Genomic DNA, 13,416 nt, shown 5'->3' on the forward strand with positions numbered 1-13,416 from the left:
TCTCTGCTCCTATGATGCTGCTTGGCCTGCTGTGTTCATCCAGCCCTGCACCTTGTTGTCTCGGATTCTCCAGCATCTGCAGTTCCTACTATCTCTAGCATTTCATCAACTGGTTTACTATCCTTAAAAAATCTGTTGAGGTCATGAACTGACTTTGAAATAGGAAATTTCTTCAAGGCTTTAGTCTTCTGCAGGTCTGTCATTATAACATCATTGTTGACAATGTCTCCCAAAAAGCAAGTAGATTCTATGGAGAATTCCCACATGTTGATAAGAGTGAGCCCTGCCACTTGTATGTGCGTTAGGGCAACATGCACTCTGATCATATTGCTCAGCTGTTTCCCCCTGAATTAATATGTCATTCATGTGGCATGTGACTAAGTGAAGAACCTTTTAAAATATTGGATTTTGTCTGTTGAAAAATTAAAAATTATGATGATCCTAAATTGCTCAAATGGAGTCACAAATGGGTACATAATCTCAATGGCTTGTTCAATGGCACCTGCCAGAATCCACTGTTTGTCTCGAGTTTCATGAAAACTTTGCTATTGGATAACTTAGCTAAATTCTCATCAGCTGTAAGCATATGTTGAATTTCTCTCACCACCATCTTGTTGATCTGTACAGTCTACACAAATTTGAATAAACCCATTAGGTTTAGGTACAGTAGCCATGCCTGAGAACTAGAGAGGAAATTTCAGAAGGGATGTCCATTTTGGCCATCTCTGAAAGTCCTTCCTCAACTTGTTCCATTTAGGGATGTGGAATCTTCTTTTCTTTGTGGAAATACAATGATTTAACAACCAAAATGCAGGATTCCTGCCTTATTATAGTAAAGATAGAGGATTCCTGTATTTTTCGCTGTTCACTGGATGAATCCCATGGATTGTGCCCTTAATAAATTATTCCCATTTCATTTTCCTGAATGAATGCTGCTGTCTGCAGCTTTAAGACATGAAATCCACATCTTAACCATTTCTTCTGGACTATTCCCACTGTAATAAGGCTCTAATAAGGCTCAATTTCCTTCTCTTTGTTTAGTAAATGCTTTTCCCACCTTGAAGACAGAGAGTGGTCCTTAAAGCACTCCTTGAAATTAAACCTTTCAAACCCTTAAACAATCTAATTTTTTTTTACTCCAGGGGAGTGTGAATCAAACCGGGATTAATTCTGAGCAACAAAATAATCCCATCATCATATTTAGTTCTATACAGTTGAGATATGCTAGAATATGTGCTGAAAAACACATAATGATATTTGAAAAGTACCCAAAATGTAAACTGCAGGTATAAGTTGATTTGTACAACCATTACAGTGCATTACCTCCATGACACAGTTGAGGCAATATAGGATATAACTGAACCAAAACCAGATCGAAATGCCGTATGTCCTAGCAATCATGTGAATACGTTTACAATTCTGCTGATGGCACATTGACCAAATGATTTTATTGGAAATCTATTGGCATGAGCTTCACAATTGGGAAAATCTACTTGTTCTGGTTTGTTATTAAAAACATACGTACAAAGAGTGTCCTGCTTCGTTTCAGCTTTAGTTCAGCTGACCAGAAGGAAATATTTCCATCCTCTCGCATCATGATGAAGGTATCATCAGAAGTGTAGCAAATACACAGGATCTGCTCTGAATGAGAAAACTCTCTGATTGTCGCAGGAAGGGCAAATGAGATATGTTTTGATCGTGAGTCGGATTCTTCAATCTCCTTATACTTCAGTTGCATGTAGGTACAGAATTCATCCTGTCAAAGAAATAATGACTTTAACAGGAGAAAGGAACCACTGAAGGACACAGACTATTTAATGATGGTCTTCTGCATGACCCCCCACCTCAATCCTCAATTCCAGAGGTTGGACATAGACTCGATTTGATTGGTCCACTTTTATAGACAAAATGTTGCAGTGGTTTGACATTGTTTTCTGCAGAATAGCTGACCAGGAGTCTTTTTCACTCCTACCACCTTCTATTGGGAGTATTGGAAGCACTTACAGGCTGATAATCTGGTCAACATTAATAATGGACTTTGGATGGGCAACAATTTCTGCAAAAATTGAGGGGCACTACTAGAGTCTTAAATAAAGTTGCTAATGAAATAGGTGATGCTTTGGTTTTAATTTTCCAAATGCCATTGAATTCAGGGAAGGTTCCTTTGATTGGAAAATACCTAACATAACTTCTTTATGCAAAAAGGGGTGGGGAAGGTGAGGGAGGCAGAAATCTGGAAACTATAGACAAGTTAACATCTGTCATCGGAAAAATGCTAGAAGCCACTATTAAAGACATTATAATAAGGCGCTTGGATAAGTCCAAGATAACCAAACACAGCCAACACGGTTTTCAGGCTGGCAGAATTCCAAGTGTGGTGTGGCACAGAGGTCAATCCTACAGTCTCAGATTTTCACAATGTATATCAATGAGTTGGATGAGGAGATTAAAGGTATGGCAGCTAAATTTAGAATCATAGAATAGAATAGGGTCCCCACAGTGTGGAAGCAGGCCATTCAGCCTATCGAGTCCATATCAACCCTCTGAACAGCGTCCCATCCAGATCCACCCCCTTGCTCTGTTTCCCATGGCTAATCCACCTAACCTGCACATCTTTGGACTGTGGGAGGAAACTGCAGCAGTGCTAACCACTAAGCCACCATACTGCACTCACAAAGATAGGTAGGAAAATTAGTTGTGAAGAGGACATAAGGAACCATCAAAGAGACATAGATAGATTAAGTAATTGGGCCATGATCTGACAAATGGAGTACAATATGACAAAGTGTGAATTTGCCCATTATGTCAGAAAGAATGAAAAAGAAGCACATTTATCTAACAGTAAGGGGGTGCCCATTTAAAATGGAGAGGAAGAAACATTTTTTTTCATTCAGAGTGTTGAAAATCTTTGGAATTCCCTTTCTCAAGAGGCAGTCCAGTGCTGTAGATAGACCCACCATGACATTAGGGAGGGAATTCTAGGATTGTGGCCCAGTGACAGTGCAGGAACGGTGATATATTTCCAACTCAGGATGTTGAGTGACTTGGAGTGGAACTTGCAGGTGGTGGTGTTTGCATGTATCTGCTGCTCTCTTCCTTCGAGATGGAAGTGGTCGTGGGTTTGGAAGATGCTAAGGAGGTGAATTTCTGCAGTGCATCTTGGCAATGATGCTGCTACTGAGCATTGGCGATGGAGGGATTGGATACTTGTGGATGTGGTGTCAATCAAATGGGCTGATCTGTCCTGGATGGTGTCAAGCTTCTCGAGTGTTATTGGAGCTGCACCCATCCAGGCAAGTGGGGAATATTCCATCACATTCCTGACTTGTGTTTTGTAGTTGGTGGACAGGTTTTTGGGAGTCAGGCGGTGAGTTACTCACTGCAATATTCCTAGTTTCTGACCTGCTTGTGTAGCCACAGCATTTATTTGGCAGTGTTAGTTCAGTTTCTGATCAATGGTAACCCTTAGGATATTGACAGTGGGGGATTTGGTGATAGAGATATTATTAAATGTCAAGGGTTGATGGATGGATCGTCTCTTATTGAAGATGGTCATCGCCTCACGGTTGTGTGGCATGAATATTACTTGCCACTTATGAGTCCAAGCCTGGGTATTATCCAGGTCTTGCTGTTGTTAGCCATGGACTGCTTCAGTATCAGAGGCGTGATAGATGATGCTGCACATTGCGCAATCAGTAGCGAACATCCTCACTTCTGACTTTATGATGGAGGGAAGGTCATTGATGAAACAGCTGAAGGTGGTTGGGCTCAGGACACAAACCTTAGCAACTCCTGTAGTGACGTCCAGGTGACTGACCTATTACAAGCGCAGCCATCTGTCTTTGTGTCAAGTACGACTCCAGCCAGTGAGTACATTACACCACAACCTTCTCCCCCAACTTCCCCTACATCAAGTCAGGATGATGTGTGGCTTGAAGGGAAACTTGCAAGTCAATATTTATAAAAACCAAAAGAACTGTGGATGCTGTAAATCGGGAACATAAACAGAAATTGCTGGAAAAGCTCAGCAGGTCTGGCAGCATCTGTGAAGAAAAATCAGAGTTAACGTTTTGGGTCCAGTTCCTCTGAGGAAGGGTCACTGGACCTGAAACGTTAACTCTGATTTTTTCTGCACAGATGCTGCCAGACGTGCTGAGCTTTTCCAACAACTTCTGTTTTTGTTCCTGAAGTCAATATTTATCCCTCATTCAAAATTACATCAGATGAGAAATAGCATATTCAAGTTAACTGTTATTCTTCCTACATTCGACTTTTAAAATGGTTATTCAGGAAACAGCTTTAAGATTGTTACGTTAATCTAGTTTGATCTAGTGAAGCCTTCATTCCCTGAGGGGCTGAAGTACTGAGTTTTTCACAGTACAGGATCTGTCTCAATATTTCAAAACAGCAGTGAGTATGTGAAGAAGTAAGCAGCCACAGCATTATACCCACCCAATCAATCTGACCACTTGCAGAATAATCAATCTTTCTGAAGAGTTCTCCGATTTGATCATGCTAGAATGAAGAAAAGAACAGAATGAGTTAAACTACAAACCATAACAGCACTGACTCCATCTGTGTGAAAAATATAATAAGGTATAAGGAACACCAAGAACAAGAAAAACTTTTTTAGTTGACTGAAGGCCAGGTCTAATGATCCATTCAGCTGCATTCTGAACATTACCAGCACTTTATCTCCACCAACCTTTCTGGTAGATTACTCCAAATATTCATATTTTAGTTAATAAATAACTACGATCAACTTACTTTCTTAACTGGCTTATTTTCAGACTGCAGACCTTAGGTTTCAGTGACCTTTCTTTCAATATTTGTCCTCTCCATTTTAATCAGACTTGCTGCTCTCCTTTACTCACTCTCCAATGTCAGTATAAGCCTCGTGTCAACCCTGGATCAGTTAGTAACACCTGCACCTCTCAGCCAGTATTGGCTGAATTTTGTGTGAGACCCCCATAACCCTTGGCAAAAGTCAGGGTTAGGTCTGCCTGAAAGTTACTAGATTGCCATACAGCCATTTACTGATCGTTGAGCCTTTAACTGGCTTGAAGCAGATCTTCTGCCCTCATTGGAGAAGCTAATGAAATGGTGGGAAGCTCTCTTGTCCCAACAGTGCCATCAGGAGGGAGTAGTGGATATTCCTGGAGCGGCCAGCCATTGGCGATTTGGGGGGAGTTTGCGATTACAGTTACCTAATACAGGCAGTCAATGATTTGCAGCAATTTTCTGATAGTTTATTGAGTTTGTTAAGCAGCAGTTTGGATATGACACATTAGTTAATTAGATAAAGAAAATATACAACCATGACAACTGGGGATAGTTCTCTGCTATCAGAGAACAAAGAGGCTGTTGTTGTGGAATGTTTGGTCTTGTTAAATTTACGGAAGCAGCATCCTGCTCTCTTGCTGAGGTGTTGGAAAACTCTCCTTTGGGTATTACTCTTTTTCTGGTTCACCTTCTATCTGAGGGAAAAAAAAATCCCTGAGGACTGCCTGATGAGAACTCCCCTCTGACCTCGACCACTTTACTGTTGTATCATATTTCTAGGGGCTGTTAGCTTATACTGGGTCAATCAATTCTCCATATAGTTCCAGCCCTTGGCAATGGGACTGTTCATGAGATTGGATGACTATTGTCCCCTTGCCTGCCTTTATCAAAGGGTTAGTTTACCATCCTATGGGAGAACAAATATTTCTTATTTGTGAAAGCACACTGAAAATAGGTAGTGTGATCACATATGTCTTTTTTTATGCTGCCAAAAGTCTATTTACAAATGTGACACACTTAAATGAGGTTGCATACCACATAGGAAACACCAAATATGGAATACTGAGTGAACACAAGTTTAAAGGGCACCGCAATTTCCAACGCCCTCCCAAGAGGAAGAGAAGCCACAAAGCCTAAATGAAGACATGTCCCATTGAGGCCCAGAAGGTTAGCATACCCCAGCAAGGCTAGTGAGCAACCAGGATGGAGGAATTGGGATGGTAATACTGTGAATCCTCACCAAAACCCATTCATGCCCATACCCTTATCCTATTTCAGTCACCATACTGCAATTTTAAAAAGTGCATTTACCTAAAACCTTTCACAGCTAATTTTAGGAAATATTGAACATGGCTGTATTTTCTCTTCTTTTGAAACGAGAAGATTTGGAAAGGGGTAAATGTGGAAAGTATGTTTCCACTTGTGGGAGAGTCCATTACTATGACCTACAAATACAACATATTGCCAATAAATCGAATATGGAAATGAGTCTTTCTCTCCACCGTTAAAATGAAGAACTCACTACTAAGGCAAATGGTTCAGGCTAATACTTTAGATACTTATTAAAAGGAAACTATGTAAGTACATGACAGCAAAGTGAATAGAAAGATGTGTAAACATTTAAGATGAGGAGATGATATGAGAGGAGATTCCATTACACTATAATTACCAACATAGACTAACTGAGCTGAATTTGGATTTTGAAGTTGAGGTAAATCTGAAGATTGATTTCAATTTCATGAAGGCAACATTTTCTTTAAAAAAGATTCTGAAAGGAATAGTGGACCAAAGAGATCATTTCTAAGAAGGCATGTAATTTAAGTGCTAACTGGATAGCTGTTAAGTTCATTGATTAACTGTTTACAAAAGTTGAAATTTTATTATATATGTGGAAAACAGACCAGGAACCTAAAAAGGTTTTTAGCTGAGGATCAGGTTCAGACCAGAAGAACAGTTTCAGCCAAATGGAAGAGCAGTTATTTTGTGAAGTCTTAAAGATGTTTCAGAGTCCCAAGCTCTGAGAGAGTTTCTGTAGACATTTTCAAACTGTCAGAATTGAAAGGAGGCATAGTCCATTGGAGCTGAAAAGAGTTTCTCTGAGTCATCCAAGGAATTCAAGAATTCAGAACTGGAAAGTCATCTCTAGGCCATAAAATTGCAAGTATCAGTTCAGTAAGAAATTGAATAGTCAAGATTAGAGTGGCCCTTCACTGGTACTGATTACCTGTAAATGACATTACTGTGAAAAAAACTGAAATTTGTTTTGCTGTTTATGTTAAGATCTTTCGAAACTGCAATACGTATGTATAGTTTCATTTTACTTTGTGTGATAAACTTGTGTGCTTTTGTTATAGAACACAGATAGCCTCATGAATATGTTCAGCAACTAAACACCATGGTAAACAACTACAAAAGTTAAACTCGTGATCTATCGAGCCACGTTGGGATTGGACTCTTCCAGTATGATCAGCTGGGATGATCACACTATAAGTGTTCATTTAAATTACAGCTAAATTCCTCTTATACAGGCACTGCACAAATCCAAAGCTATAGCTGTATCTATGAATGATTATTGTAATGAGGTGATCAGAAAAGTTGTGTACAATTGGCACAGAAAATACAGACATTTTCCATTGTCTAGGTACTGCTGTGTTATAGATATGGACACAATATGGGCTAAAAGACAGCAACCACTAATTGCTCTGTTTTACTTTCACCATATGATCTTATTTTGTTTTTATAAATATTCAATAGTTCAGATGTTAACTGAACACAAGAATTGGGCTACTGGCAACCAGGGAAAGTGAAATGTTCCTTGGATATCACTAGCATGAAGCCATTATAGTTTTAACTCACGAGTTTCAATTTAATGTAATTGGTGTGCTGCTGACCTATTGTCTGTATCATTGTCAAACAAGCCAGACAGAACTCAGTTACCATCTATTTCTAATTGATAAGGATTTGCGAAGACATTATACATTGACTGCAGATTTGTTCTTGTTTGAAAGGTAGGTAGCCTCTATTTATTCCCAGAAGCAAATGCAACTTTGTTTCTTGTTTCTTCATTTGTCCTCTTGTTCAAGAAATGTTAACAATTGTCTGAACGTTTGCCAACATGTGATGCTCTCACAATAAAAACATGTTATGCAATGCTGGACATTAGATAAAAGTGGACTCTCTGCAACATGGGACAGTACTAAGGGCAGATCACCTGTACAGCCTCGTTCTTCTAACTGCGGTTACAATAACCACTAATCAGACAGACAATGTCATAAAGAGGAAGTACATTTACGAATGTGAGTTTATATTCTCAATGAAGTGTCACCCATGACACCAATGTGCCCTCAGGACCATTTCTTTGTTGTTTCCCTCCTACTACATATACTGTGAAGGACTATACATGTCTGGCAATGATTGACGTGGTATACAGTTGGGCATCAAATATGGCATCGGTAGCATGAATCCTCGAAGGTGCTGACAGCAATGAGTATTACTGTCACTGGTGAGCACATAGTAGTGCGAGTGTGGTGCTGTAGGGGCATGGTGCCTACAATAATGAGGTGAGCAGCTGAGGATTGTGTGAGATAATCCACTAACTCAATAACAGGGAAATTCCTTACATGATACTCTCTAAACTGACATTTAACCAATTCTTTATTAAATTACTGCCATTGTGTTTCAGACATTTAGACGACAGCAGTTCAGGCAGTTCGCTTACAACCACTATCGGGTTTGTTCATTTTTATTGTTTGCCTTTGACAATCACTGTTACATTTTTAAGGGGCAACAACCATTAATAACACGCTTTATGTTTGTAAAGGATTGAATAGTTAAACAAATAGAACTAATTAATGTATTAATGGATATAGCATCTGAAGTCTGTATAGGTTAATGTTTACATTATTATGATTTTCTTGGCCTACACTTGAGATTTAAATACCTTTTGCAATTTTCCAAATGTTGTAAGAATTGTCAACTCACTATATTGTCACTTTAAGAAGCTTGAAGTTACTCCTTTGATTTTCTTGAAATTGCAATTTTTCAGTCTGAGAACTACGGTCCTCCCACTAAAGAAGTTGTGTTTAAAAGTATACCAATAAACTGCCCATGCAATGTTGCACACAACTTCATAGTTGTGCAATCATTTCCAACCATTTGCGACTAATCTTTTGTCGTAGCAGAAATCCTAATAAATTAGTGCAACCCTTACCGTATCAAATTGTGTCTTAACTTTCTTTTAATTTAACCTATCTTTCCAATCAACCTATCTTTCCAATCAACCTGTTCAGAGATGTTATTACACACTTTTGGAGCAGGTGGGACTTGAAATCAGGCTCCTGGTTCAGGGATAGGGTCACTACCACTGTGCCACAAGAGGGCCTTAACTTGTGCTTAACCAAGTTCTTAACAAGCTAATGCTACATAATCTTTAAAATTGTTTAATACTAATTGCATATCAAAGGCAAACTCAGAACGTTGCTCTAAAAGAGCCTCAGAGTGCTTGAGCAGGTGTACGTAGAAAGGATTTTGCCTCTTGTGGGAGAATCTAGAAGTGGGCAGCATTTCACTTCTACTTTCATGTTACAGTTGTATAGGACTTTGGTTCGACCACATTTGGAATACTGCGTACAGTTCTGGTCGCCACATTACCAAAAGGATGTGGATGCTTTGGAGAGGGTGCAGAGGAGGTTCACCGGGATGTTGCCTGGTATGGAGGGCGCTAGCTATGAAGAGAGGTTGAGTAGATTAGGATTATTTACATTAGAAAGACGGAGGTTGAGGGGGTACCCAATTGAGGTCTACAAAATCATGAGGTATAGACAGAGTGGATAGCAAGAAGCTTTTTCCCAGAGTGGGGGACTCAATTACTAGGGGTCACGATTTCAAGGTGAGAGGGGAAAAGTTTAAGGGAGATATGCATGGAAAGTTCTTTGCGCAGAGGTTGGTGGGTGCCTGGAACGCGTTGCCAGCGGAAGTGGTGGAGGCAGGCACGATAGCGTCATTTAAGATGTAGCTAGATAGATACATGAATGGGCAGGGAGCAGAGGGATACAGATCCTTGGAAAATAGGTGACAGGTTTAGATAGAGGATCTGGATCGGTGCAGGCTTGGAGGGCCGAAGGGCCTGTTCCTGTGCTGTAATTTTCTTTGTTCTTTGTTCTTTGTACTTCTTTCAATCTAGTGTACTGTATTCGCTGCTCATAATGTCGAGTCTTATACATTGGCGAGATCAAATGCAGACTGGGTCACTATTATGTGGAACATGTCTGCTTTGTGCACAGAAATGACCCCAACCATCCATTTGCTCATCATTTCAATAAACCATCTTGCTCTCGGGCAACTATTTCTGTCCTGAGCCTATTACTTTGTTACAACAACACAAGCTGGAGAAACATCGCCTTGGATTCTGCTCAGGCACTTTACATCTCCTAGGACTCAATACTGAATTCCACAAATTCAGAGCATGACCTTGGAATCCTCCATTTTCGTACATCCTCTGACCCTTCTTTATTAGCCCTCCCTCTCACCTCCACCACAAACAAACACACACACAATGTCTTAGTGACTTTGCTCTTAGCAGAATGGATTAATTTTCTCCTTTTCACATCTTCCTTTAGAACCTTTTCTACATCTCTATTTTCCCTTCGCCACCATTAACAACTGCTTTGTCTTTGGCTCTGAGCAGCCCTACAATCAGTTCCACTTGCCTCTCCTCTCTCTCTGTCTCCAGCATACACCTTTCAAAGCCTTTCAGTTCTGAAGATATCATATCAGACTTGAAACATTAACCTCATGTTTCTCTGTTCACAGATGCTGCCAGACTTGTTGAGTTTCTCCAGCACTTTATTTTTATTTTAATATCAAACTAGGGATCACCAATTTAAGACTGCAATAAGAAGGTGCGTTTTTTCCCCTCCATAAGGGTTGAGATTTTTGGAATTCTCATCCTCAAAGGTAGTAGAAGAAAAGTTATTCATTATTTTCAAGGCAAAGATAGATAGGTTCTTGATAAGTAAAAGGTTGAAAGTTTATTGTGGATAGGCAAGAATGTGGAGCATCAGATCAGCCACAATTTTATTGAGTGATGGAGCAGGCTGAAGGGCCTGAATGGTCTATTCCCGTTAATAAGTCAAATGTTCTTATATTTTTATGTTTTGGCCTTACTTCTGAATTTCCTGTGCCTCTCCTATTACTGGAATTTGTCCCAAGCAGAAATTTTGTCATCTCTTTATCAGGAAGTAAAATAATAACCTTTAGAATTATGCATGTCTTGTCAACTGTTGTGTTATGGCTTGCAGCAGGTATGTGACATAACTTTAAAGGGGCATGCTCATGATGTCATCACTGGATCATAGCATGTCACCTAACGATGGAGCTGTCAGTCTCCATCTTACTGTGCTCTGTTTTCTTGAAGCATGACATGTTGAGGCAGGCTTTTTGCAGTACATCCAAATTGTTAGCAGTAATGCAAGTCCAATGATTGCAATGTACATATGTAACAATGGTTCATTGAGTTCTTCAGTATTATATAACCCACATCATATCCATATTAATGTTACAAATATCACAGCATGATCATGCAGATCATCCATATATCTTGCCACCCCAGATCTCCAATTTTCAACACTTACTACTCCATGGAATCCCAGGCACTTTTTCATTATTTTCTTGAAAGCCTCCACGTCCAAGTATTTCCTTCCAGCATTTTCAAACTCCTAAAAACAACAAAGGTAAATAAAGATTCATTCTGCATACATCAAGCCCTCTTTTTCAGGTAATCTATAGTGTGGACACTCAGAATGTGCTTACTTTGTTCTATATTTGATTCTGCGCAAATTATACTGTACAGGCGCAACCATCTTTAGCTGCTTCATCAATGACCTTCCCTCTATTGTAAGGTCTGAACTGGGGATGTTCGCCGATGATTGCACAATGTTCAGCACCATTTGTGACTCCTCAGATACTGAAGCAGTCCACGATCATATGCAAAACAATCTGGACAACATCCAGGCTTGGGCTGACAAGTGGTAAGTGACATTCACCCCACACAAGTACCAGGCAATGATCATAACCACTACCCCATGATATTCAACAGTGTTACCACCACTGAATCCTCCACTATCAACATTTTGGGAGTTAACATTGACCAGAAACTTGGCTGGACATGCCACATAAACACAGTGGCTACAAGAGCAGGTCAGAGGTTAGGAATACTGTGGCGAGTAACTCACCTCCTAACTCCCAAACCCCTTCCACCATCTACAAGGCACAAGTCAGGAGAGTGGTGGAATACTCCCCACTTGCCTGGATAGGTGCAGCTCCAACAACACCCAAGAATCTGGACACTAACATCTTACAAGTGTATAAAAAAAATTATGCTCCCATGAACTCCTTTCCTAATCATAATCTGTGTTTTAATTGCTCAGACTCCCCAAAGACCTGATTATAATTTGGGGTGATGGGTTGTGGGTCAGGCAGGCACCCTGTGGACAGCTAAAAACAAGACCATTTGAAAACCAGGCCTCATTAGATTAGCAGGACCAGGTTGCCCTAAAAGACAACCTGCAGAAATAGGGAACCAAACACTGTCTTACACAATCTCTAAACATTTGACTATTGTGCTTGAATGATGAATGAAAATCTTTTTAAAGTAGAGCTGCATTCCCTGCAGTAAATTCTTGTGCTGAAACTGCTTTTACAATGTTCCAAACGGTTACATGTTGCTTCTTACAGTAAGAACGAGCAGAAAGGCTGCCTATAACTTTCTCAGGCTTCTCTGGATGTTTTGGTAGAGAAAATGAGGGGCAGGATAAACCATTCCCTCTTGAGTCAGATTGCAGCTTTAATCGAAACTTAAATGGTCTCCATGAAGACTCCAGGCTTCAGCACCATGAGACACCAGTGCACCCTGGAGTCACAAGGACAGCGACCTTAATGGACCCATCCATCTTCAGTCTACCTTGCTGCAGATCAAAAAGGTGATATGCCTGGCTTCATGGAGATGGCGATAGTGTGATGGATGCAACAAGCATTGCCATTTCCCATGTTGCAGGTACATCTGCTCCTTCCCCCCATCTATTCCCAATTAAGGAAGTCCACCATGGTACTAGTTAGTCGGTTGGGTCAGCAGACCTCTCTGCCGTAGCAGCTAACAGCCTTCAAGGTTCCAATACCCACATGTCTTACATCTTACAGCGTTTATTCAAGTTAAAACACTTAAAATAGTCATCTCAATGGAAAAGTTACAGAATACATATCATCCATCACACGAAAACTAAGATAACAAGGTGTACAGCTGGATGAACACAGCAGGCCAAGCAGCATCATAGGAGCAGGAAAGCTGACGTTTCGGGCCTAGCCCCTTCTTCAGAAAAACTAAACTCTGTTTCAGTCTAAATGACCCAAAAAGTGAATTTATTAAATCTGAAAGTGAAAAACTTAGTGTGATAGACAAGAAATAACAAAAGGTGCAACAATAATTTGTGGCAACTGCCATAAAATCAAATAAATAGTTCCAGCAGAAAAAAATTCTGTGGTCAAATTGGGAGATAGTAGGAACTGCCGATGCTGGAGAATCTGAGATAACAAGGTATAGAGCTGGATGAACCTAGCAGGCCAGGCAGCATCAGAGGA

At 40.1% G+C, this 13,416-nt stretch overlaps 1 protein-coding gene across 1 annotated transcript in view; it reads right to left on the reverse strand.

Moving 5' to 3' along the window:
* Nucleotides 1-13,416, reverse strand: part of LOC109934432 (WD repeat-containing protein on Y chromosome-like) — a 120,651-nt gene that overhangs the window by 64,525 nt on the left and 42,710 nt on the right. Inside the window, exons 4-6 of the mRNA XM_048597915.1 lie at nt 11,415-11,498; nt 4,453-4,515; nt 1,526-1,756 (exon numbers count right to left, since the gene is read on the reverse strand). Coding sequence (XP_048453872.1) covers nt 1,526-1,756; nt 4,453-4,515; nt 11,415-11,498 — 378 coding nt within the window. The remainder of the gene's footprint in view (nt 1-1,525; nt 1,757-4,452; nt 4,516-11,414; nt 11,499-13,416) is intronic.

Source organism: Rhincodon typus, chromosome 6 (genome assembly GCF_021869965.1).
Source record: "Rhincodon typus isolate 14 chromosome 6, sRhiTyp1.1, whole genome shotgun sequence".
Classification (NCBI taxonomy): Eukaryota; Metazoa; Chordata; class Chondrichthyes; order Orectolobiformes; family Rhincodontidae; genus Rhincodon; species Rhincodon typus.